Source organism: Podospora bellae-mahoneyi, chromosome 5 (assembly GCF_035222275.1).
Source record: "Podospora bellae-mahoneyi strain CBS 112042 chromosome 5, whole genome shotgun sequence".
Taxonomy (NCBI): domain Eukaryota; kingdom Fungi; phylum Ascomycota; class Sordariomycetes; order Sordariales; family Podosporaceae; genus Podospora; species Podospora bellae-mahoneyi.
Genome location: NC_085884.1, coordinates 482,326 through 507,927, shown reverse-complemented (window position 1 = coordinate 507,927; position 25,602 = coordinate 482,326). Strand labels below are relative to the sequence as shown.

The 25,602-nt window shown below is 55.0% G+C and overlaps 8 protein-coding genes across 8 annotated transcripts; 4 read left to right on the top strand and 4 right to left on the bottom strand.

Annotated features, from left to right (window-relative positions):
• Positions 1-7,676: 7,676 nt before the first annotated feature.
• On the bottom strand, positions 7,677-9,255 carry QC761_501620 (uncharacterized protein; the record flags this gene model as incomplete). The annotated part of the gene is made up of 2 exons (XM_062879399.1): positions 7,677-9,174; positions 9,230-9,255. 2 exons carry the CDS (start codon positions 9,253-9,255, stop codon positions 7,677-7,679), a joined length of 1,524 nt encoding a protein of 507 aa, XP_062730447.1.
• A 50-nt stretch (positions 9,256-9,305) lies between these two features.
• On the bottom strand, positions 9,306-11,238 carry QC761_0074380 (uncharacterized protein). Its single transcript, XM_062872742.1, has 2 exons — positions 10,519-11,238; positions 9,306-10,465 (listed from the first exon to the last, which is right to left on the bottom strand). Exons 1-2 carry the CDS (start codon positions 10,813-10,815, stop codon positions 9,506-9,508), a joined length of 1,257 nt encoding a protein of 418 aa, XP_062730446.1. The 5' UTR covers positions 10,816-11,238; the 3' UTR covers positions 9,306-9,505.
• Positions 11,239-13,327: 2,089 nt separating this feature from the next.
• QC761_501640 (uncharacterized protein) lies at positions 13,328-14,323 on the top strand (the record flags this gene model as incomplete). Its single annotated transcript, XM_062879400.1, has 1 exon — positions 13,328-14,323. The coding sequence occupies one exon, from the start codon at positions 13,328-13,330 to the stop codon at positions 14,321-14,323; it is 996 nt and encodes a 331-aa protein (XP_062730445.1).
• A 1,786-nt stretch (positions 14,324-16,109) lies between these two features.
• QC761_0074360 (uncharacterized protein) lies at positions 16,110-17,876 on the top strand (the record flags this gene model as incomplete). The annotated part of the gene is made up of 2 exons (XM_062872741.1): positions 16,110-17,670; positions 17,722-17,876. The coding sequence occupies exons 1-2, from the start codon at positions 17,445-17,447 to the stop codon at positions 17,874-17,876; spliced, it is 381 nt and encodes a 126-aa protein (XP_062730444.1). The 5' UTR covers positions 16,110-17,444.
• Positions 17,877-18,019: 143 nt separating this feature from the next.
• QC761_501650 (uncharacterized protein) lies at positions 18,020-19,285 on the bottom strand (the record flags this gene model as incomplete). The annotated part of the gene is made up of 1 exon (XM_062879401.1): positions 18,020-19,285. One exon carries the CDS (start codon positions 19,283-19,285, stop codon positions 18,074-18,076), a length of 1,212 nt encoding a protein of 403 aa, XP_062730443.1. The 3' UTR covers positions 18,020-18,073.
• Positions 19,286-19,466: 181 nt separating this feature from the next.
• Positions 19,467-25,151, bottom strand: QC761_501680 (uncharacterized protein). The gene is made up of 2 exons (XM_062879404.1): positions 24,406-25,151; positions 19,467-24,356 (listed from the first exon to the last, which is right to left on the bottom strand). The coding sequence occupies exons 1-2, from the start codon at positions 25,031-25,033 to the stop codon at positions 23,119-23,121; spliced, it is 1,866 nt and encodes a 621-aa protein (XP_062730440.1). The 5' UTR covers positions 25,034-25,151; the 3' UTR covers positions 19,467-23,118.
• Positions 19,672-21,175, top strand: QC761_501660 (uncharacterized protein; the record flags this gene model as incomplete). Its single annotated transcript, XM_062879402.1, has 3 exons — positions 19,672-19,815; positions 19,878-21,056; positions 21,121-21,175. The coding sequence occupies exons 2-3, from the start codon at positions 19,927-19,929 to the stop codon at positions 21,173-21,175; spliced, it is 1,185 nt and encodes a 394-aa protein (XP_062730442.1). The 5' UTR covers positions 19,672-19,815; positions 19,878-19,926.
• QC761_501670 (uncharacterized protein) lies at positions 21,685-23,022 on the top strand (the record flags this gene model as incomplete). The annotated part of the gene is made up of 1 exon (XM_062879403.1): positions 21,685-23,022. One exon carries the CDS (start codon positions 21,685-21,687, stop codon positions 23,020-23,022), a length of 1,338 nt encoding a protein of 445 aa, XP_062730441.1.
• Positions 25,152-25,602: the final 451 nt, after the last annotated feature.

Genomic DNA, 25,602 nt, shown 5'->3' with positions numbered 1-25,602 from the left:
AAGCTCGAAGTTCTACTCTACAGATACGTGTCAAAGGCCAGGCAGGCACAAGCCGAGGCAAGGAAATGGTCTGTATTCTTTCCATAACCTAATTTTCTGAGACCCCTGGGCTGCTGCACGCTATCTACACCAATACCATCAAGACGACCCAAGTGTGTACCGACGTCCTCATCCCAAACATGCCCTGCATGTGATCAACCAACGAGATTGGTTTGTTGACCATTGATTCACTGAGCCTGGATGGTGAGGTTACCTTGGCTGTCGTGGACAATGGTGACATTGCCAGAAGGGTACTTGGTGAAGTCCACTGCCACCTTGTTGCCGATCTTGTTGTAGTCGATGATGGCGGACTGGACAAATTCACCGGGAATGATGTAATAGGTGTTCTTCGGCTGGATCTGGTAAACAACCTGGGGCGCGGGCACGAAGGTGGCCGACGTGGCCTTGAAAGACCCGCCGGACGGGTCGGGTCCGCCCAAGCCAATGAGCCAGTTGTCTAGAGCGGAAGATAGGTCAGCATGGTACTTGTTGAGGAGTGGTTTAGGGGTAACTTGCTGTTGATGGCAGTCTGCGCTTGGAAGGCGGGTGTGGTGATGGAGAAGGCGTTGACACTGCTGGAAGGTTGGGGGTTTGTCTGGGCAAATGTCGGGGCTTGCTTGTCGCCAATGCTGACGATCTCGAGAGCAAGAGTGGTGCCGGGGACCTGGGTGCCGTCGGCGTTGGTGCTGCCGAGAGTAACAGGGCGCTGTCCGCTGACGGTGACGGTGACGGCATCGCCAGGCTTGCCCCTGGACTGACCGACAACACCATAGTACTGTTTGTACATGGTGAAATTTGTGCTCTGGCTGTCAGGAGCTAGTCCCGTGGCGAAGACGTTGGTCCAGATCTTGGGCTGGACCCCACCGGTGGTGATGGAGGGGGGTGTTTGGAACAGGGCATATTGCTGGTTGGAGCCCGAGTTGTTCTGGACGATGATGGTGTATTCGTTCATGTTGGCGAGTTGTTGAGAGACTGAGATTCTTGAAGGAAGCTGTGCTGATTTGGATGGAGTTGAGTGTGAGTAACCCTCGAGTTGGGGCAGAGCGCTCTCGTCTTATATGATATTCTGTTGGAAGACGTCATGGCGGAAAGGTGTGTCGCGATGTGCCCAGTTCAGTGGCCGGCATCCCAAGTCAGTTACTCTCAGCCAGCCACAAAACCGCAAAATGATCTATTGACAGAGGTATCAAATGTGCTCAGCAATGTGGCCTGAGTCTAGACCAAGTCAACTTCTCTAGAGCGCTAGAATCAGCAAAACTCCAATAGCCAGAGTCACATACAGAAATCTCAAACATGCCTACCTATGTAGCTAGCTCGATGGTCGCGGTCCAGAACATGGCCCATGCATTACCCAATCGGAAGCAAGAAATGAAGCCAATAGGAGAGTTGCCTGCTTTGAGGCTCTTACAAAAACGGTCTTTTTCAGCCAGCCATAAAATGTTGCACTGACAAAAGGGGTCCGAGCTGCAGCGGAGCCAGTGTTGCATTCTGGGCTGCCCTCTCTACGGTATGCACTAGGTAGGTATTGTCACTCGACGGCCATAAACCCCCGCCACAAAGCATGTCGACCCTCTTCTTCTCATCCACCCGACTCATCACAAGACGCATCATTGCCTACTGTATCCAATGGCACTCCCAGACACCATGGCACACTATACCTTCTTCATCGACAACCAGTCCAGCAACGTAGCGTCGTACGCCATCTTTGCCGACCCGCCGCAAATCCAGAACACGTTGACGATTAACGTCAAAACGCCCATCATCACGAGCGTGCACTCGGTACCCAGCCCCAAGGGCCAGACCACTATCATGCTGCCGAAGAGCTATTACGCTACCTGCGGCATTTATGACCTTGAATCTGAGCCGGCCCATGAGGTGGGCGACGTGAGCACCACCAGCGGCACTGAAGTTGTCGACAGCAGGCCGGTCAAGCTGGGCACCGTGACGGCCGCTGGCGTCAATGACCCCGGCACCCTGTTGGTGGTAGACTGCACAACTGGCACACCCAGCTTCTCCGATAGCCAGGCCCAAGCCGAAAAAGAAGTTACCGCTAAGCCGGGGTGTTTTGCCATCAAGACCAACCCGTTCAACAGTGAGGCCGCAGAGTCCAGTGAGTCCCCCCTGGTCGTCTTTCTGATCGCTTTCTCACACTTTCGTCCACATTACACACCTTGCCTGACTCACCGCCTTGTTCAAGACAACTACTTCGTCGGCTTTACATCGTCACTTCGCCATAGCATCGGCCCATATGCCATGTTCACACCCCAACCAAATCAGGTATACCAGATCGCACCCTCGGCCATCTTCTACGTGGCCGTGTCGAAGGCTGAACCGCGGGATCCGGTCACTGCCGGTCTCAAGGAGAAGCCGACATGCAAGGTAGACTTTGCCGCGCTGGCCAAGGATCACGTCCTTATCGTCCACACGTCCGACGGCTCGCTCACTATATCGCAAAGCGGCGCCTGAAGACCAAAGACACGGCGCTCGGCCGCGCGCCCAGCTGGGTCTGCAGTCCATAGAAACGGCGCTCGGCTGCGCGAATGTTTCGCGGAGCCTCACGGTACCATCGCTCACACGCGCTGTCTCAACCATGTTGTAGAATCTCTCCATCATCCTCAAGGCTCCAATGAATATTATATTTCTCCGTACCATGTTCCAAGGCTTATCAGCCATCTTAAGAGGCCTACTCATAATGTTTTATGGCGCTTGTCTCAAGTTACAATCCCGGATTGCTTATTTCATGACATGAATTGATAGGGCTGACGCGGCCAAGACCGTTGAAGCTTGCTTACACTTGCGTGACAGCAGTTCGGAGAGAGGCTTGACCATCTACCAATCTACTGGGAGCTCTGTGCCCGCCGCCCTGATGGATTATAAAACTGCCTGACCAGCTGGGATTGGGAATATGTATCAGTCCTCACTTGGTACACCACATCGTCCATGCGCAAACCCGTCCCCTGGAAACGCCACATGATGCCGTCCATCTCATTCCACAGGAAGAAGGAGCCCGTGTCATCTGTGAGTAGGTATGTATTGCCCTCACTGAGATCGGGCTTCACAATGATCGGCCTCAAGTCCATGTTGAACTGATTCGACAGACTCGGCGCTTCTTTGTCACAGCCCAGAGTTAGCAACTGGTACACTTGTACTGAGGGGGACACAGTGCTCAACTCACCTGACCCTGCTTCAAAATATAGGTCGAGCTGCATGTCCTTGGGGTCGTTTGACCAGAAAGATGTGTGGGGAATGCTGCCTCCGAGATCAATGTAACGGGTCTCACCCGGAGTAGTGGATGAACCTGGAGTCTAGAGAGCCATAAGAGTCAGCTTGTCACCCTTTGCTTGAGATGACAGCATTGGTGTTGTGGGGAAAGTACTGACAGCCATGATTCACGGGTATCGGGCGCGGGGAAGGTCGGTATTCGGTTCAGTTGAGGCAGAAAAAGATCAGTGGGGGCAGGAAGCATAAGGCTTGTGGCAGGTGATGGAATACTTGCTTCAGGCAGTTTGTCAAAAAGCAATTGATGGTGGATCAAAGAGGGGAGTCAACCACGAGATGACCTGTGAGCAAATTGGTCTGAGCTTCCTTCCAAGATATCTTCTAGATTCATGTGGTTTTGACAGCTGGGATAGTGCCCTGCACGGCTTCCTCTTTTGGGCGTTTCAGCAACGAATGTCTATGGGAATGAAACGTGGCACAAGTCTAGATTGCAATAGTGGAAAATTGAAGCAGGACTGCGCTACTGGTTGCTGTCGGGGAAGCGGACCTCATGCACGGGACAAAGACTAGGCCGTGTTGTTTCCTTCAGCTCCTGCTGAGCCGCCACCCAACACTTGCCCCACTTCAAATGTCCAAAACACATCGTGGACAACATCATGGCGACAGCATCGCAGGATCAATCCCTTGAAAGATAATCAATGCACCTTTCAGCTACCTTCGAGGGCCTGTCGATGCATAATCTGGGCATAGTGAGTGATGGTCTCTCGTCCACGACATGCCAAGTGCAAAGAACTTCCTTTATCAACCGACACGAGCGTAAAAACAACAAGTCGCCGAGGCGTAATGACAAGACGACAGGGCTTCGAAGTTCGCAAGACAGACTTCATTTCAAGTATTCATGGCTTGATAGTTGTATCATGTACTTGTTCCCTTGTACCTTATTCTTTGGCTGCACCCTCCACCCAGACACCGCACCGGCGCTTGTACCATCATCCTGGCGGCTGACCGGGGTTGACAAAAGGATAAACATGACAAGATTCCAACACGAGCTATCCAACATGGAATTGAGAGCTGTCCTTCAGCAGTGAGGCAGGTTTGAGCAGTGACCCATACACACACACACACCCTCCAAGATGGCCAACTTCAACTGGAATGCGTTCCGCATCTTTGACGGCCCTTGCACCCTGGGTCCAGACATCTTCCAAAACCAAAACAACGTTCGGGCTTCCGCTGGCGTGTTCCACACCTGGGTCAACAACCTTCACGACCAGCTCGCCCAGCAGGCCCCCTGTGGTATTCCTCCAGCTCGAACACAGGATGTTATCAATCTGTTGACGGCTTTTTTTCCCCGAGTCCAACCAAACCAACCACCTGCTTTCATCGACGTCCGGTATACTCAGCAACAATTGCCAAATGTTGGTTGTACAGCGAATCCCATCACCGTCACGTTCGCAAACGGCCAGCTTGACATTACTGATGGGCCGTCTGCTCTCGGCTACATCTTCAGCATTGCGCTCGCGCCAGAGGCCGGCCCAGCGCTGAGCGATGAATGGGATGAGCGCGTGCTACCGCTGCTGGCCTTTTACACGCGCTGCGTCTATCTCGCGTATGTCGCACGGGGAATACCAAATCCCAACGGGAATGGGAACATCATCTGGAACACAGCAAACGGCAATGTGCCCTTCATGACAGGCGCCATGTACTTTACCGATGCCAACAACCAAATCCACGTGCTGCTCGGGAGCACCTACATCCCTGGCCGCACCGACAACCCAGAGGCTGAGGCTTTGACCTGGGCAAAGCAGAAGATGATGAACCAGTGGAGGGCCACCGGCGTCCTCGACCCGGCTCTGCAGTTCTACCAACCCCCCAGGGCCACACCACCACCCACACACCCCGTGGCGCCCATCCTAATGGAAAGTCTTTGCAGAGGCATTCTTAAAATACTCCAGAACCAGACGCTTCAGCTTCCCAACAGACTCCTAGCCCAGCTGCCCAACCATATTCCTGCTCTGCCCGCTAACAATGCCCCCTGGCAAACCATCGACCCAACCCTCGTCACCAACATCTTCAACGCCGCCGTCGTTGCACTCACAGGAGCCCTCAACCCCCCTCAGGCCGTACTACCTCTCCCACGTGCCGACATCTGGGACAAGCGACCGCCCGGACCTGATCTAGCCGGGCAGATCCGTGCCGCTCTCGCCGGCGTATACCATGTGAGATGGGCCGCCGGCTACAATCGAAACCTGCCAGCCATTGATGTCGCCTTCAAGGCGGTATTTGACATGTACTTTGTGCCTCATTTATTCCCTATCTTGGACCCTCCCGGCGTAGGACCCAACGCCCAGGTACAAGAAGTCACACCCAACATACCCATTTACCAAGCCCAATGTCTGGCTGTTTTTACGGCACTGTATGTGCCGAACCGTGAAACAATTCTCGACATGCTCGACCGGCTGCACTACTGGGCCACCACCGACGACGACGCGCTCGCCTACGGCGGGCCCAACGTCCAGCGCTACGGTCGTTGCTGTGAAACCTATTCCGTCGCTGGCCTCATGTAAGTCTCTTCCGACATTACCTTGTATATCCATCTTGTCACAGTCTCCCACGCCAAGCGCTACTGTCCCGCCAGTCTCATTCGGACCAGTGAGCTACAGGCCGGGCAGGATCCGTGCCGTAGCCTTGGTCATCTTCTTCCTTTGGCCAGCTTTTCCCTCTCTTCACCCCATCCCCCTGCACATCGATTCATCCACTAACCCAACGGCGCGCATCTAGGCCAGGATATGTTCCCACCCGGGACCTCCCCGCCGGACCTGACAACCCACAGCCCCCCCAAAATCCGCCGGTACCCCCATCCCAAGTTCGCGGCTTCGCCTTCCAAACCCGCGAATTCCGTGACCCCCGCCCGAACCCCCTTGCCAACAATAACAACTTCACCGGCGCCCAGCTCAACGCTCTCCACACCGCTCAAGGCGCAAACAACATCTACCGCCGCCCCTGCCGCAACTGCAAGGCCCTCCTGCCGTGGTTTGACGTGCCTATCAACAACAATCTGCAGCAGGCGTACTATGACGATTTGAACGTGTTGGATCCACAAGCTGCGGTCAATGTGCCTGATGATCCGCTGTTGTGACGGACCAGGTACTTGATGTGGGTTTTTGATAAGGACTAGGTATGAAGGATAGATGCATTAGTAGGCCTCCAAAGAGAGTTGATAGGCATTTGAAGATAGTCAACAGGCAATTAAAGATGGTTGACGGGCCTTTCCAAATGCTTCTTGGGCATGGAACGATAGTTAGTAGACCATTGAAAAGAGTTTGTACGCCTCCCAAAACAACCCATGAGCGTTTAAATTTAGCAAAGCGGCCTGAAATATATGCGTATTGGGTCTTTGAAGATAAGGAAGGTAGATCACAAATGTTACGAGGTGTCTGCTGCATCATGTCTGGCACTGAGGGCGACCGTGAACCGTCAGGCAAGTCAGATCGTTGTTTTCTTGATCGAGGTACCAGTAACAATGAGCGTACCCCTGGTAGGAATTCGAGCGTCATGCGGGTTATGAGTTATCAAGCTGGGAAGTCTAAGCAAGCTTTTCCAAGCCGGGGGCCCACAGCCTGCCAACATCATCACGACTCTTGGCGACACCCCACGGCCTTGGGAGCTCTTATCAAATCGCACTTGTCGTCGCAGGGCGTCTTACCAAACCGCACCTCCCATGGCAGGCCGAGGTGAAACAGGCAACAGAGGAAAGATATCCACCATGGGGGAAAGCACCCTGGGTTCTGACAATCAATCGAGCCAAACCTTTTACAGAGATGAGTCTTGCGCGTACTGAGGGCCTTGTATCGACGGCAGATTTTCGAATATTTGGGTACCGGAAAAGCGCCCAGCGTTCTTTTTGGGTAATCACTCCACCGACATTGATAAAGATGAGGTGATTGCGCTCGGCAATGCATCGCCGCCGCAGTTAGGGCTGTGGGGGAGAGCGCAGGTTAGGATTGGATGGGCTCAACGATCCGTGGAGGAGCATAGCAATGGGGATTGGGCAAGATGGGGGTAAAGGGAGGCCATCCTAGGTTATCTAGAACGATACAGCGCATTTGGCTGGCATTTCCCATCCTCAAGTGGTATATGTAATCAGTGGGTGTGAGGTCATGGTGGCTTTCCGTGAGCACAGATCACCAAATATGAGACGCGTTGGACTTGCAGTGGGGTCTCCAAATGCCCTGCTGCAACCCTAACCCACGAGATTCAATGTAGTGGCAAGCCTCTCTATGGCCAAACGAGTTGTCAATTTGCATATAAACCGCTGAAATACATCACCGGGGGGCCCATATATGTTAAGTATGACCCCAAAGCATCACCCCTTGGGCGTGGGATGGGAAGAAACACTTCCAGCCCCATTATCCCTATCCTTAGCACAGTGTGGCCCTGGAAACCTGAATATCTCGCACTCTTCTCTCAACATCAGGTCCTCTCGCCCCTAGAAACCCAAGGTCCATATTCTCAAACAACCCTCCCTTCACAAGTCCCTTCAGATTCGACTCCAGCGCCTTCTTGAACTCTTCGACCTCTGCGTCATCCTCAACATTGAGCACAGGCAACGAATGCCCCATCAGTCGCATCTGCAGCCCCCCCAAGCCCCCCGTCAGAAGAAAATCGTCAAAATACACCCCCCCAGCAATCACCGGCGCAGCTGTCTTCTTGCCCTCCAGTATCTCGGCCGGAAGATTCGGATTGTTGCAAACAGCCCTCACCATTCCAACGCCATCCACACTCTGCAGCGCGTCCGCCATGCCCTTGGCAGTCCTGAAACCCCCAGTCACATAGACCTTGGTCTTGTTCAGGCGCGGCGCAATCTTTTCTGCGAAATCCAAAAAGAATGCCTCCCTGGCTTTGGTTGACTCTCGCCTGTGCGCCAGCGCCATTTCCTCGTATGTTCCGCCGCTGAGCTCCACAAAGTCGAAGCCTGCCTTCTCCAAGATCTCGCACAGCTCGGACGCCTCTTCAACGGTGAACCCATCGGCTTGGAACTCGACGCTGTTGATCTTGATGGCGAGAATGAAGCCCTTTCGACATTGCTCCCTGATGCCAGCGGCAATCTCGGTGATGATCCTCGCCCGGTTGGCAAGGGACCCGCCATAAGCGTCAGTGCGGAGGTTGGTGGTCAAGGACAAGAATTGTGCGATGAGGTACCCGTGGGCACCATGAAGCTGGACTCCGTCCCAGCCTGCTTTGTCGAGGTACACCGCCGCATGGACAAAGGCCGCCACGATCGATTGGATCTCCTCGATGGTGGCAGCACGCGGTTTGCCAAAGGTGGCACCAAACATGTCGACGAGCAGTTGAACGTCAGAGGCTGAGATGGGATTGGGTTGCAGGGCGTAGACGCATTGGCGGCCGGGATGGTTGATTTGGCCGATGAAGAGAGACCCATGTTGTCTTCCGACAGATCCCAGACGGCGGAATCCTTCGAAGCGGGGACCGTCAAGCGGTGCGTCGACGGGGATGATCATGTTACCGGGGCCCTCGAGGTGGTCAGGGTCGATGAGGATGTTGCCGGTTACGATTGTGCCGAAGCCGCCTGACGCCCAGGTACCGTACAGCCGGAACAGCTCATCGTTGGGAATGCCGCTGGAGAGCCTGTCGTTTGGGTCATAGGTGGCTACCTTTTCGGTGGCGGCCGACTTGAGAAAGCGGTTAGGCGCTGTCCGGCCAGAAAACTCGAAGGGGAGAGGGGAACCCAGCGGAGAGGGGTCAGTAATGACGGGAGAAGGCCCCGTAGCGGTCATGTTCACAGCAAGTCGACCAGAGTCTGATGACTTCGACGTTTCCAGAAGTTGCGGCGGAGATGAAGGGCAGTTGACAAATCCAAGAGATTTGTTACCCCCACACATTGCTCTGCCGTGTGGCCTGCTAACGTGGCAGTTTGAAGTCCATTTAGGCATGGCCAAGAGTACCACCTTACGCCTTGCAGCTGGCCAAGCACGGCATTACGACTACATCGAGGATGGACCTAGGCCGGGAATACGAGGGTTTGACCACGAGAGAATCGATTCCCATAACTCTATCGACGATAACAAATACAATTACAGGAAATCGGACGCTGAAGGAGCGACGACCAACAACAATTCTTCCCTCTTCTCCATCCTCCCGAAAGAAGCCGCATTGAAGTCATGATTAGGCGATAGAAGAAAATCCAGAAACACGCAAACGAAACAACCCAAGACCCAGCGGCTCATGCCTAGGCACCACCGGCGTTGTAAGCACGGCGGTTCCAGCTGCCCTTGGGGTCCCCGATACTACCGGTGACAGCCGCACCAAGAATTCGGTTGGTCACAGCAGGGGAGCCCGACAGGTTCTCCTTGGCGATGAAGTAAGCAGCGAGACCGGCAACGTGGGGAGCAGCCATGCTGGTGCCGTCCATGTACCAGGTGGCAGTGTTGCTGGTGTGGTAGGCGCTGAGGATGGAGACACCAGGGGCGAAGATGTCGACGAGGTTGCCCCAGTTGGAGAACCAGGCGCGATATCCAGTACCGTCAATGGCACCGACGGTGATGGCAGAGGGGGCCGAGGCAGGGGAATAGTTGGCACTGTTGTCGTTGCTGTTGCCGGCAGACACAACCACGGTGAGGCCAGCATCAGTGGCCCCCTTGACAGCAGCGTTGACGGAGGCAGTGTAGCCACCACCGAGAGAAATGTTGATGACGGCCTTCTTGGCGATGCCGCGGGCCTTGGCGTTGTTCACAGCCCAGTTGAGGCCGGAGATCAGGCCGGACATGGTGCCGGAGCCGTTCTTGTCGAGGACCTTAACGGCGACAACGGTGGCCTTCTTCGCAACACCATAGGTCTTACTGGCGATGGTGCCAGCAACGTGGGTGCCGTGGCCGTACTCGTCAGTGTTGGGGGATCCGGCGATGAAGTTGGCGCCCCAGACGGCGCGTCCTTCAAACTCGACGTGGGTGGTGCGGATGCCGCTGTCAAGAACATAGACACGGATACCTTGGCCAGCGGTGTTGTCGTAGTAGTAGCCGGAGTTCCAGGTGGAACGGCGCGAGATGCGAGCCAGGCCCCAAGCGGCGTGGAGTTGAGTGACATAGGCACGCTTCGCAAGCTGGTGCTTCTCTTCGACAGGGTCAGCGGCGACCCGAGGGGCCGCGACGGCGTTGATCTGGATCACGGTGTCCTTCTCGATGTATTCGATCTGGGCCGGTTGTCAGCATGATCTTTCCCAAACTTGGGTCCGAGGCCACTCACTAAGTCAGAATCCCTCAGCTGCTTGAGTTCTGAGTCGGGGATCTCGGCAACGTATCCCGAAAGGCCGTCGATGTTGATGGACTCGACAACACCCTTCTTGTTCTTCTTCTTGGCCTTGTTGGTGATGTCGGACTCATGCTTCTTCTTTCTTCCAGCGTCAGCGTTGGCCTTGTACTTGACGATGTACTTTTCGGGCACAACAATGTCGGCCGAGATGCCATCGTTCTTAATCGGGACGGCGGCCAATGCCAGGCCGAGAAGGCCGGTGAGACCAAAGAGGGTCGCGTTGAGCTTCATGTTTGCGGTGGTGCTGGCTGCAAACGAGAGGCAGTGAAGCTGTTGATCGAAGGACGAACTGCTGCGTTGTCGAGCGAGCTGCTGCTCAAGAAAGACACTAGAAGGATTGACGAGGGACACGGCATCTTATATCCTCAAGTTTCTTCTGCTCGCTGCTCCTCGATATTGATCTGGATGCGGTCATTCTGCAAAGCCTCATCACCACCGTCGGGCTTGGCCAATCCCAAGTCAGCCTGCCAGATCATGATGCTGGGACCCCTGGATGACAACACTGATGATGGCGTTCAATGGCGTCGGTATTTCAGCCTCGAAGATTTCCAAAGAGGGACCGCCGCTGTTCGAATGCCGAAAAGAGACTGGCCAAAAGTGAGGTTTTGCTGGCGATGGGGTTCCAGTCGGCTTAAACCCTGTACTGACCGCTGTGAGCGTGGCTGTTGTCGGTGTGTTTGTTGACAGCCCTACGGTGCTACCCGAGCTTTGCGCTTCTCACCTGACGTCGAGGTCGCCATTGGTTCTGGCCCGACACCATGGCTTGACGCTTTGCTGTTTTCTGCGAGCTCACCCCTCACTTGCAATTTCCTTTTCGGAAATGATGAAGAACTGCACGAACGTCAAGGCAGTGGGCGCTGTTAGTTTTCTGACAATTCATCAGCGCTTCAACACATGGCGCGATCTATCGAATCCGTGGTGAAGAGTCAGAGTCTTGGCAGTCTTGCAGTCTTGCGGTCTGGAACCTGATCGCCCACAAACCGTTTGGACCCGAGCATTTGGCACGGATTGCCGATCATGATCTTGATGGCCAAGGTTGCTCCAGTGCTTGATCCAAACCAAGCTTTTCTGTCCAACTTGGCACCACATGGTCTTCTGCCAACGCGGGCTTTTGGTTGTAAGATGTGGGGTGTGTTAGGGGTTCAGGGGCTGAAGCCAACGGGCAGGGGTTAGTACCTGAGGGCTGAGCCGCCTTCCCCGATCTGTCATTTTAACGAGATCAGTTTTGTTGCCGTTCAGCTGTCATATTGACTTCGCCCGTGCATGTGGTCCCTGCAGCGGGGGAAGAAACACGGAGCGAGGCGAGGTGTTGTCCAGTGGTATGCCGTGGATGTTTACCCGTTTGTCAACGTCGTCTCTCATGGCGGCGGCGGTGGAGCCCAGCCGGATCTCGGATTCTTCTTTGGACGATTGTTGAAGAAGCCTGAACCGAAGACTATGATGTGGTTTTGGGCTGTGTTCGACAGCCTTTGGCGTTGTGGAGTTGGTCTTTTTTGACGGCATGCAGAAGTCAAGAGGGAAATGGGCAGTGATACATTCAAACAAGTGTCTGTTGTGACGGTAGCATATAGCTGATGTTCAGTACAGGCAACAAACGAGTACGATACTCCATGATACCAATATCACCAATACTGTTGCGAAAAGCAGACCGACTTGAAGGGAACAGAATCGGGCATCTTCGAGTCCTGGACTGGCACCATCTGGAAAGAACACCCCCGAAGAGCACCACGTTGCTCAACATCACGGCGGAAGCTTACACCAACCGGCTCAGCCGCCCTCGATTCAAGCCAGCAGTACAATATGTCATCTCCGACCTGACCACTCGTTCAAACGAACATCATTATCAATCAGCGGTCGTCTGCCTCCACCTTGTTCTGTCTATGATGAAAGTCGTGATACTTCGGAGTTGAACCTGATCACTCAGCCTCGAGCTGCCCGACGGCGGGAGGTACCAGACATCGACATACCAGTCGCTAGATCTTTGCTGTTGACCCATTGGCGGCCTCTCTATGATGCATGATGAGGATTGATCTAGAGAAATGTGTCGGTCTATCAATGTTGGGGGGACCGTCCGGTTCAGCTCCGAGTCGAGGATTCTACAACAAAGTATGACGATGGTTGGGGACGCATCGGACCCTGTATCCAATGGCCAGTACCTGATTCTTTGACACCATTTACACCTCAGGGAACCACGCACCTATGCACCACAAGTTGTCTACCTGGGCCAATTCTGGAGCGCGCATCCCGCACCATCCCGCACCATCCCTCTAGTGAGAATCATCAACAGTTTACTCACCTTGGCCTTTTGCTGTACTGCGGGCATGGCTCGACGTGGCCGTTGGGTACAAGACGCGCCGAGTGCCTGGTGAGAATGGCAATCCCTTTCAACATCAAGCGCCCATTCAAGCTTGTTTTCTGCTAGGACAACGCATATATTGCTTGCCGTCCTCATGGCCCGCTTTCGGCAGGCAGAAAAGTTCTTTGTTGCATCGTCTTGGAAGGTCGGATTAGGCAAGATGAGTGTGAGTAGGGTTCTGTGAGACGGGTCTTTGTGTCCATGTACTCGATAAAACAATTCATGACTTGTTGACGGCGACATCATGCTCAGGAGAAAAACATCAAGACTGAGTTTATCGCTACGAGTGAATTGCCCCAGGAAAACATCTCCATATTCTCAACCGGTCAGGGACGGATCACGTGAGCAACTGTGACACTACGCTAGGTTTACTAGGCAGCCGCGACAATGGGGCCTAAAAAATCAGCCACCAAACCCACGACGGGAAGACTTTCGTGGTATAAACCGGAATTTGTTTCGTCTCCGGTTCACAGCCTAGTGAAGATTGGAGCACGACCTAGTCTGCACGCACAACACGCTGCAACGCCAAACACTCAGAGGCAACAGCCAGGTGGAACGGCAACCCCAACGCCTTCCCATCCACTCCGTAATAACTTCACCGCCCGACCGGCTCCCGCCCGACCGACTCCCCCGGTTCAGCAGTCTATCGGCCCACCTTCTCTTGGTTTGAGGCGGCTGCAAGAAGCTGCAGCAAAAGCCAAGGCTGAACTGCTTGCTGAGCAAGCTGCTGCCAGCCAACGCATCACATCAGTGCTAGATCGGAATTTGTTGCACAGCAAGCCACAACCTCGGACTGTTCAGCCAACACCTCAGATTGTCAAGCCAACACCCCAAACCGTCAAGCCAGCACCCCAGACTCTTAAGCCAGCACTCCCAATTACTCCTACTCGACCACCACCTGCCGTCAAGCCACCATCCCCTCCTAGGCCACCATCACCGACCACCTCTTGGCCCCACCCGACTGTAGACCCGGTGCCGGTTCCCCCTACCGCTGTCAGCACCCCAGGTGGCTCTAGTACTCAGGGTCCGCGGACAAAGCCTCCGATCAAGCCAATCCTCAAGAACCGTCCTACTAGTAATCAACCAACTGTAGGCCCGCCCCACGATCCAGCAGCTGCAGTTATCGGCTTGGTGAATGCTATTGCGAGTAGCCCGGCTGTTCAAGGCACACCAAGCAGAGTTCCTGTGGCCACGACATATCTTGAAAAAGATCCTCTGAAGCCCGGCAGAAAGCACCCACCGGGTGAGAAGCCAGGAGCGAGTCCGTCGGGAGGTGTCGCAACCAGCACATCGACTTCATCTTTTCTCGGAAAACCCCCAATAACACACGGGGGCAGGACAATCTCAACGAGTACCCAAAAGCGCAAGTTCCCAAGATTCTGAGGTGGTGCATATGTCGACTAACATGACTGGCCACAGCAACCAAATTAAATCCCATTCTGCGCCCAACGTCGACGGCTGTCTCAAAGCCAACGAGGCTAGGACAGACTGTACCAGCGCCCCTTCAACTAGAACGGCTTATCCCGCCCTCCGTACCGGCAAGCCCGGCACCGACAGCGATAAAATCACCACACGTGCCACCCTCGTTCCTAGCCTGGCCAGAACGCAAGATGAGCACCCGTGACCAGCTGCGCACGGCCGCAGACCAGACCAAGCTCGTCCTCCCCAAGTATCTCACGGGACTCCAAGCCGACGGATCCTTGATGACAAAGGCGGCGAAAGCCCGCAAGTTTACTCTCGAGTCGTTTCCCCGTCTTGACCCCAACCTCTGCCCGAACTTTGCGCGAAAGGCCAAGATCAAAGTTGTGAACATGGACACTCTTGATGCTGCCATTCGGGAGATGGCCGTGCTCAAAACGGAGAACGACAGTCCTGCTCACAATCCCCTCCCGGCGGTGATCAACTTTGCGAACGACAGCCGACCGGGTGGGGGTTGGGAGAACGGTGCCATGGCGCAGGAGGAGGCGATTTGCTACCGGTCTAGTCTGTCGCTGAGCCTGAAGAGGGAGCTCTACCCCATCAGCCCGGACAAGTACACCGCCGCGGCGCTGTACTCGCCTTACGTTCTCGTCATCCGTGAGGCCGATGAAAGGGGTCACGGGCTGATCCCACTCCGGGACGTGGTAGCGGACCCAAAGGTGGTCTCTGTCTTTAGCGTTGCAGCTGTGCACTCCCCCCCGACGATGCAGATCAAGTATGACAAGCACGCCCCTGGCGAACCGGAGTTTTTCAGCTACTTTGCCAGGGACTTTGACAGGGACATGACGAAGAAGAAGATGAGGCTTGTGCTGAGGCTGGCGGCGGCGTACAGGCATAGGAGGATCATCTTGGGCGCGTTGGGGTGTGGGGTTTTCAAGAACCCGCCCGAGGATGTGGCGCACTGCTGGTTGGAGGTGTTGAGGGAGAAGGAGTTTGGGGGGGCGGGAAATTGGTGGAGGGGGGTGACGTTTGCGGTGTATGAGCCGAGGGTGGCGTATGAGGGGAATTTGGATATTTTTACGAGGGTGTTGGATGGAGAGGAGGTTTGATTTTGGGAGGGCGTGATGTGTGGATAGTGCCTAGGGATAGAACACAGGATGTTCAACTTGAGACGTTCGTGTGGAAAGATACCTTTACAGCCGGTGCCTTTTTGGTCTCTCTGGCCATTGCTGATCAATTTAATCAACATTTACTATAGACACATGGCTCGCTTGAGGCATTGGCGGTTAAACACCTTCACTCCGCGAGGCTAGCCGTCGTCCATATCACCAGGTGCAGAATACGAAAGTGAGAATCTTGATGTGCCGTCTCGACTCGGAGGATTTCATGATGGAACCTACTCTCTCCGCACCGAGGACAAGTTGGCCCGACAAGCAGAGGTTTTCAGAGGTTTGGATGAGGAACTGTTCAGCAAGATGACCCGGCTGGAGCACGTGTTTGTGGGTATATAGCTACAGAAAGGGATACCGGCGCCAGGCGCTTTTGCAACCGGGAATGATCAAGACCGTCAGCGAGCGCCGCGACCTCCTCTTCATCAGCGACGACAGTTTGTGGCACCTGTTGCCCAGCGACGAGTGGTTCATCGACTTTCGTGTTTCATGTGCCAAACTGAGGTGGAATGATCAAGGTACCCAAATACATCACGCGACGCTGCCCCACATGTGAACCTTGATTTGTTCCCAGCATTTGCTCAACTTTTTCATCATCTTCTTCATCTTCATCATCTTCATCTTCATCATCTTCATCGCAACGAGCTTGCTGCATCTCCCGGCCGAGATACGGCTCATGATATTCTCCAACCTCCTCGTCATACACCGTCCACTGTACATTGGCGAGGTTGCGATGGATTCTGCTCGGCTTCAACCCGTCCACGGGCGTAAGCAACCCACAAAGCTTTCGAAAGTCGAAGCGCCGCCACTTCACAGCCACACAGACCTGCTACTCGAAGAACAAGGTTGCCTTTCATGATATCCTGTGCTGTTTCAGCGACAGTACCGACGAGGAAAGGTGTTGGATAAACCTTTACGAGATACACGTTTTCCAGCAATCGAGCTCTTCTTCAGACAGATTGGGCCCAATGCCAGATTTGTACAACACATCGCCATCCACTTCCCATACAAACCTCCCTCTCAAATGATGCAGGAAACTACGATTTTTGGGACGAACTGTTTGGGCCTTTCCACGGGGCTTCCCTGGGTGCAAACGAGTCAGGTGGCGGATTTTACCTCAAAGCCCTTCGATTTGCACATCAAAAGGCACCCGGGTTGTAGACAATGAGGTTGATAGACTCGCAAGGATACGCAAGTGACTCACTCCACTCTGCCCTTGGAACAGGAGCTGGACAGGCATTGGAAGCTGTTCAAGGGGCTGGAGGACAATGTGTTGAGACGCATGACCAACCTGGAAGAGATTCGGGTGGTGTATCCTGATCCAGAAAATCCACACGACTATGATGGAATGCATACCGATTTCTCTGACACGCTCTCTGCCAAGTTTATCCCGCGACAAATTACCCAGCCACAAGTGGACGCGGCAGATTTATTACTTACTATCAGTGGAAATGGCAGAGCGACTTTGAGTTCACAGACCTCCAAAAAACAGAGTTTCAGGTTCAGACCGACATCCGACCCCCTGCATTTTTGCGCGACTCATTGACGCGCTCGAAAGCCCCAAGACGAAACATGGACTCCTGCAAAACAAGAAAAAGAAAGACGCCACCAAACTGTCAAGATGTTCGAGGGAGCGCCACGTCGCCAAGCGATTGGTCTTGACGGTCGGAGGACAAACCCGGGGAGGCGATGATCCGCTCGACTGGAGATGCCTGGGATTGGAGGCAAAGGGTTTCGGTGGTGTTATAAGTGGTGGTCATGTCTGGTTTTGTCTTTTCGTTTTCGTTTTCGCTTCTTCACCACATTCACTTCGTTCTCTTCTACGACGGCATTGACTGCTGGCCATCATCTCTTGTTCATATCGTTTGTCAATATCAGGTGCAGGACACCTCGGATCAAAACCCACACAACAAAAAATGCAACTCGCAAGATCCCTCTCCACCGCGCTCGCGGCCCTTCTTTTGTCCAGCATCGCAACTGGACACCGCATCCCAGCCCAGTCAGAAGAGCTCCAGCTCCGAGACGCTGCTCCCGCCGAGGTCAGCGAGACCGGAACGCCGCCTGTCGTCCTCCCTGCTGACGACACGTTGTCGGCTGATGTGATTGTGGATGAAACCGAGCATGGGTCCCTAGTGGGTAGAGGTATGCTTTGTCTTGTTCCTCGAGAAGCACAGGTTAGCTAACGTCTTCAAGCCGTTCACCCTCGTCAGCTTGGCAAGGGCAAAGGTGGAGGGAAAGGAAAGGGTGGTGGGAAAGGAAAGGGGGGAGCCAAAGGGAAGGGTGGTGGCAAAGGAAAGGGGGGCAAGGGCAAGGGAGGGAAGGGAAAGGGGGGAAAGGGCAAGGGTTGACAGCGAAGGTAGTGTTGGACCGGGGAGAGGGGAAGCATGTCCTGTTGATGAGGTGGTTGCTGGTGTGGACCTTATCGAGAACCGGACCTATGATTGATACGAGAGTGTTGGGATCAAAAGATAGTATACTGGCCATTGCAAAAAAAAAAAAACTGCTGGACAAACAACATACATACTATGTGGCTCCCCTCGAGCCGCTAGGCATTTACCATGGCCATGTAATCAACATTCGGCCTACCCGCTTCGGCTGCGCACGCCTCATTGCCAGCACCTCCCACACTCGCACAAATCACCGCCGCCCCAGGCCAGGCACTCTCTACCCACGTCTCCATCAGCATGATCGCATCTTCCTTTGCAATCTTCATCTCGGGAACCAGACCCGGCCTCAAGATTTGAGTCATCACCTGCGCCCACTCCCACGGCGCGTCTGCCCCCCCCGGCAAAGCATTAAAGTACTCCCACCCCATAATCCCCCCGATAACTCCCAGCTTCCCCCTCAGCTGCACAACAGTCCTGTTCAGCGAAACATGCTGGTGCGCACCCCGATCAGTCAACTGCCCGATGACAATCTTCTCCGGATCCCACCCCTCATCCACCGTCCTCTCAAAGTGAGACGTCGAATGCACCGACCCGAACCCATTGTAGAACTGAGCATTGTAAAAATCGATAAGAGATCCATAATCCCGTTCCAAAACCCGATAGTCGAACCCGCTGAGCCCGCCCCACTCGTTGGTGAGCCCGCTCGCGACGGGGGCGAGGGTGATGATGAAATCGGGGCCAAAGTCCCACCGCAGACGGAGGATGAGCCGGGCGATCCCCCCCTGGGACATGGGCTGCTCGACGTCGATGTCCAAGCCTTGGAGGCTGTACCGCCTGATGAAGGAGGCGAGCTGGCGGTAGTAGTGGTCAAAGGTGAGGTCGGAGGGGCTGTCGAGGGTGGAGCGGGAAAAGGAGCCGGGGGCTGCGCCGCCAATCATGCCCATTACCTTGACGCCTGAGGATCTCATGATGGAGGCTTCGGTCCAGAGGGTTTTGTACCGGGGGTGGGAGGGGAGGTGGTCGTTGAGGTGGAGGTGGCCGTTTTGGTGCATGTGGATGGAGCAGATGATCAGATGGGTGAGGGCGATGTGTTTGACTGTTACGAGGGGGAGCATGGAGATGGGGCGGCCTAGAGAGTCGTGGGTTGTTTGGAAGTAGAGGACCAGTCTGGGGATTTCCGATTGGTCTGGTGGGAGGAGGGCGGGTGCGAGGTTGTGGGACGCGGCCGCGGGACGGGGTGCTGCGGTGGTGAAGGGGGCGAGTGATGCAAGCATCGCGGTGAAGAAAGATAGCCACCTCATCGTACAGGCACTCGACGGTGTGATGCTGGGTAGGATGAATGAGTGAAGAATGGAAGAGTGTGAGGGCATCGGTTTTTTTATAAAAAAATAAAAAGAATAAAAAAAATAAAAAGAAATTGAAAAAAATCTAAAAAGAAAGTTGCATTTATGTGGTCACAAAGTTTTCACCAGTTGCTTTTGTGGCTTTTCCCCAACGTTTCCACATTCTGTGAAGCCAATTCTTTCAGCAATCAGCTGTCCTTTGTGGATGCTCACTCTACCTCTTGAACTCTTAGACTCGGTTTGTCTTGTGAAGGCAGGTCGACGTGATGGTTGTGAGTGAAAATCCCACATGACGTCAGTGAGCTTAAAGTCCCACACCCTTTCTGTAGTAGTCGTAAAGGCTCAGGTGTTTGTCCTGCTTTGACATCGACAAAGCTGTCTAGCATATACGCCTGCAACTCCGCCATTGATAGGCTTCTATCCGCTGAGGTGTACCACGATGTGGTGGGTTGGAAGCAAAGGATGGCTGCGGATCTCCCTGCTTTCTGTCTTTGCCAACATCCGTCATGGGCCACACCCACCTCTGTTAGACTTGCAAAATGATGAAGGATTCTCAAGTATAAGACTCCCCCCTCTCCGTCCACTAAACAAGACGCTAATCCGTCACTTCCATCATCAGCCCCCTTCACTTCATCTGCACACAGCAAGGATACCACACCCTTCTCACCATGGACCAACCACTTGGGAGCTTCATCCCTCCCTACCTCATCTCCTTCCCCACCAACACAGTCAGCTTCATCCATGTCGGCCCCCAATCCGAATGGCACCGCCAGCAACGCCCCGACACTACCCTCTGTCGCCGTGCAAGCAAGGGTCATTTGTCTGTCTACTGCAACCTCGAGAAGGACCAGTCTCACGTCCTTCTCGCCATCTCCTTTCAGGAAGATGATCTCCCCTCCCTAAACCGCCAAGTGTACTACCACTACGTCGACAAAGACGACTCCATCATCGGCAACGGAACCCTCATCGAGATCACCTTCCAAAACTACCCCGAAGACATCGACACGGCCGACCGCTTCAAGAACAGCATCGCCTGGCGCATCCGCTTCAACAAGAAGCACATGGATGCCATCACGTACATCCTCACCCAGGCCCGTTCCCAAACCGCCAACCTTCCCCGCGTCGCCGCCCTCCCCAAAGAAGACCGTGATCTTCTTTACCACTACATCCGCGCGACTCTGATTCCCCAGCCCGTCCCCCACGGCCTCGCCGCCCTCGGCAAATGGCCCATCCGTCTCCCCACCACCTTGTCCACAAGCCCCTCCCTCGGCGCAAAGTCCGAGCCGGTCGCGGCCTCTGTCTACCACGACGCAGCGCAGGACCAAGTCGTCGAGGATACAGAGGAGGAAACTCCCAAGGCGATCAGATTGCGCGAAATGGAGCGGGAGCGCTACGCCAACAAGCCGCCTCCTTCCCCTCCTCCCCCCCGTCCTGCGTCTCCGTCTCCATGGCCTGCGCGGAGCAAGAACAACCACGTCCCTGGTCCGTCTCGTGAGGACAAGGAGTTTTATCAGATTGTTATTGATGCCGCTACCACTCCCAAGAAGCCGGAGTTGTTTGTTGCTGCTCAGGATGCTGTTCCTACCCCTACGCCTGTGAGGAGGGGGAGGAGGGCGGAGGAGGATGATGCTTTTTGGGGCTCGCCTTTAGGGAAGCCGGGGCAGATGGCGTCGCGGAAGAAGGGGGGCTTGGCTCCTGGTTGTGGGGGGGCGAGGGAGAGGAAGGTTTCGATGCAGGCTTTGGTGGGGAATGCGGAGGTTGAGGTGAGGTTTAAGGAGAAGGATGCGGACAAGGTTTTGTGAGTGTTCTTGAACATCTACGATCGGTGGCGGTGATGGAGAATGCTGACTTGGTGATTACAGAAAGGCCATGGTTCCGAAGAAGGTGGAGAACTCCGGGGATGAGTTCATCGCTTGAATCGCGGCGGAGGCCCCGCCACGGTGGCTTCCGGGGTTGATGATCAGGTTAGGGGGGAGGGGGTTTTCTCTTAGAGATGGGAGATTCGGTTTGGTGTGATCTTGTGGGGAAATCTGACAGAACATTCTTCGGACACGATTTGGCAGACAGATGATGTGGTTTTGGACACGACATGACGACAGCATTTGGAATTCGGATTGGATAGACGAGATGTGCCTTACTGAAGCACCGTAGCTTTCATCAACACGCTTTTCGGTCTCATCATTTTCCTCCGTTCCTCCCGGAGCAACGCTAGGTGAATAAATGACTCTGCCCCTTTACCCCCCTCCCGGCGCCCGTTGCGGAAAAGGGGCAACGGTACTCGCTTCTTGTCTCTGACACGTGACGCTTGCCCTTCCACTCTCTTCCCCCTTTTCCAATCCCTCATCATCACCTTGAAAACTCGCCAGCTTTATTCTCCTTTCTCCTCATCACAACAACAAACCACCACCACCACCACCACCATCAAAATGGGCTCCACCCATCACCCCCTCTCCATAGCCATAATGGGAGGCGGCATAGCCGGCCTCGCCCTCGCCGCCGCCCTCGTCAAAAAACCCCACCTCGACATCCACGTCTACGAAGCCGTCTCTGCCCATTCCGACGTCGGCGCCGGCCTGGCCCTCCACCGCAACGCCCTCGCGGCCATGGCGCTTCTCGGACCGGAGGTCCACCAGGCTTACCTCGACAAGGCGATCAACATCGGCGAGGACGCGGAAGCGGAAATGGCGACTGACATCTTTTTTGCTTGTGGGCCTCACGCCAACACGGGAGCTGACCAGGAACCGGTCGCCGAGCTGGGGAGGGCAAAAGGACGAAAGAGCGTCAGTCGGGCGGACCTGTTGGCTGGGTTGCTTGGGTTGGTGCCGGGGGACAAGGTGAGCTTTGGGAAGAGACTGACAAAGATTTGGGAGGAGGAGGAGGAGGAGGGGGAGGGGAAGGTCAAGTTTGAGTTTGGGGATGGGACAAAGGGGGAGGCGGATTGTGTTTTGGGGGCGGATGGGATACATTCGGTTGTTAGGGGTTATGTCGTTGGGGAGGACCATCCGGCGAGACACCCGGTTAATCACGACAGGTGGCAGGTTTATCGGACGGTGGTTGCCACCGAGGACGCCATCGAGGCCGGGGTGGAGGAGAGGTTTACGAGGACGGTCCCGATTTTGCTTGGGCCGAGGGGGCATGTGAATTGCATACCGATGAACAAGGGGACGAGGTTGAGCGCTGGGGTTGCCGTCAGGGGGGCGGCGTTGGGCGAGAAGGAGGTTGACGGGCCTGGGAAGGGGGATAATGAGGGGCGAAGAAAAGAGTTGGATGTCGGGTTGTATAAAGACTACACTCCGGAGGCGAGGGCCATTGTCGAGTTGGTGGCGAGGGACACGTCGGCTAGCTGGGCGGTGGGGGATCATGATAACGCGCCGGTGTACTTCAAGGGGAGGGTGGCCATGCTGGGGGATGCCGCTCATGCTAGTCTGCCGTTTGCTGGGAATGGGGCCGCGCAGGCGTTGGAGGATGCTGCGGTGCTGGATCATCTGTTTGAGAGGGTGAAGCAGCCGAGCCAGATTGAGGCGGCACTGGGTGCGTATGATGCTGTTAGGCGGCCGAGGTCTCAGGATGTTGTTGGCGTGGCGAGAATGCTTGGACGCGCTTATGCCTTTGCCGAGAGGGATATCCATGAGGACCCGAAGAAGGCTAGGGTCTTTTTTACACAGGCTGGGCGGTTCACCAACGAGGCGGATTTGACGCGGCAGAATGAGGAAGCCATGGCCAAGATGGAGGATAGTGTGAGGGGGGTTTCAAAGAACAACTAGAGGATTTTCTTGAGTTGGAAGAGAAATCAACATTGCTGGGTGTTGACGCCCCTGAAGCCTGCCTTGTAGACCCACAGCCGAGATATCCCCTGAATCTTAGGCCCCCAATCCCTCCAGCCTCGCCTTGATCTGCAGCGCAGCCACCCTACTGAAATACCTAGTCAAGGCCAAATTACCACCATGGAACCAAAAGCCCGGATGCCCGCTCCCCTTCCAGATCCCCTTCATCTCTCCCTCCTCATCCCATCCCCAAACATCGTCCACCCTATCCGCAACCTCATCTCCCAGAATATGCCTCGCCTGGGTTCTCATATTCATGAACCCAGTAGCAAACACAATCTCATCCGCCTCCAGCACCTCCCCATCCTTGAACCTCAGCCCATTCTCCACCAACTCCTCAATCTCCTCCCCCTGCTTGACTTTCACCTTGCGATCAATAATCAGCTGCGACATGCCCACATCAATGTAATACCCCCCACCCCGTTGTAAATACTTCATAAACAACCCCCCTTCATCCACCCCTTTGTCAGTCCTGAACCCGGCCTTTTCCAACCCTTCCAACAAATCCTTGTCCATCTCCCGCTGAATCCTGGCCAGATCGATCTGTATGCTCTTCATAACCTCACTCGGCCAGCCATGAAGCCAGATGTCGCTGTCTTCGACCGGCGGTCCACCCTCCTCGTACAGCACCGCCAACAAAACCTTGAGAGTCGCCTTGTTGGACACGACGCAAGTCGACGACCTCTGCACCATGGTGACATCATACCCCTTCTCGTAGTAATCCTGGCAGATATCGTGAGCAGAATTACACGCCCCGACCACCACCGCCTTTCTCTTTCTCTCAGTCCCCTCTTGCTGCTGCTTCGCACCGGCGAAATCAGCAGAGTGGACCGCCAACCCCTTAAACACCCCCTCGCTCAGCCCCTTGATATCAGGCATGAACTTCTTGCCCGAGTGTCCCGTACACAAAACGATATGTTTCGGCCTGAGAACCCTCTCCTCTCTGCCCCCCTTGTTCACCTTCACCTCCCAAGTTTTGGTGCCCTCATCCCATTTGCTAGATGTAAGGGAGGTAGAAGTCCAGATGTTGAGTTCGAGCGCCTTGGCATAAAACTCAAACCACTCGGCCAGTTTATCCTTTGGCGTGAAAACCGGCCAGTGCTCAGGGAAGGGGAGATACGGCATGTGGTCGTACCACACTGGATCATGCAGCACCAGCTGATGATATCTCTTCCGCCAGTTGTCGCCCACCTTCTCATTCGTATCAATGACCACTGTCTTGACCCCCAACATTTTCAACCTCGCTGCAATCGTCAGACCTGACTGCCCAGCTCCTACCGACCGTTAGTAACCATCCCTCTCCTCATTCTGGGATGGACATACCAATAACCAACACCTCCCCCTCCCCTTTCTCCTGCTCCCCCTCCCTCCTCTCCCTCCAGTTCTTCCTCCCTTCTTGTTTCCCATGCTCAACGCCCAACTCCCTCCTCGCCCCCACCTTCTCCTCCCACCCCTTCACCTCCACCAAACAAGTAAACATGGTCCAAATCTTCCACTCTCCATCCTCCTGAACAAGCCTCGCCACCCCTCTTCCCGTCCCAAGACTAGTCCCCCACTTGATGTAAAACGCAATCCCCTTCACATCCGGACTGCCCCCCGGAGCGAAACTCGCAATCTGTGGCTTCCGAAACTCAGACGTCAGATCCACTTGTACCGAACTGAGCTTGGTCGGAGAAGAGGAAAGATAATCAGCTATGGCAGCAGAGGTCTTGATCGTGCGGGGTGTCCAGGAGAGAGCTAGGTGATCGCGCCAGAAGCCGTTGTCAATGAAGAGCTCGGAGATCGAGGCGAAATCGCCCGAGGAGAGGGACCCATTCAGCTTGGAAGTGACAGACTCGGCGATGGAAACAGGGTCGACGCTTGTGTCTTTTGCGGTGGCGGGCCAGGGGTAAGGGGGGAGGTTGACGCTGCCGGGGACGATGCGTTGGTGGGAGGGGATTGGAGTTGCCATCTTTGATGTGCTCTGTCTCTGGGGGTTTGTACTGTTGTTGATGGTGTCCAGCGCGATCGTGTGGTGGGAAGGGGGACCAGCAAAAGGCGAACGTTATAAACGGAGCCCCCTCACCGACCACCGGACCCCTCCCCGTCCCCTCCCCGTCCCCTCCCTTCTCCCCCGCGTTCCAGCTCGTCCACTGTCACATCTCGTCCCGTCACCTCGCATACCTGGGTACCGTCACTGCAGCTGCGATAGGCGCACAACTGCTGCACAGCGGGCCGACAGGTGCCCCGGAACGCAGCTGCATAGCCTGAAGTTCCAGGACCCCGCTCCGCGCACCGGTGATCGACACCCGGCCAGGCCACTCGCGGATATTGGGTTCCTGATCCGACAGCCCATACACTACATGCAACTGCTCGGGTTTACGGCCTTTCGGATCAAACATCGCGTAGTCTCGCTCACGTGAGATGACCGTCATGTTCTACAACATACATACAAGTCCGAGACTCGCACAACGTTACTGAAAAGTCAAACCAGGATACCATGTTTTTTTTGTATTCGCTACCCACACATCACTTGCATCC

What these genes read in the sequence shown, in the direction of transcription:
- QC761_0074380 (XM_062872742.1), bottom strand. Translation starts at nt 10,815, where the DNA reads ATGAAGCTCAACGCGACCCTCTTTGGTCTCACCGGCCTTCTCGGCCTG. An exon ending in AGCTGAGGGATTCTGACTTA is followed by an intron (nt 10,466 to 10,518) that starts GTGAGTGGCCTC and finishes CAACCGGCCCAG; the next exon opens with ATCGAATACATCGAGAAGGA.
- QC761_501680 (XM_062879404.1), bottom strand. Translation starts at nt 25,033, where the DNA reads ATGGCAACTCCAATCCCCTCCCACCAACGCATCGTCCCCGGCAGCGTC. An exon ending in GGGGGAGGTGTTGGTTATTG is followed by an intron (nt 24,357 to 24,405) that starts GTATGTCCATCC and finishes AACGGTCGGTAG; the next exon opens with GAGCTGGGCAGTCAGGTCTG.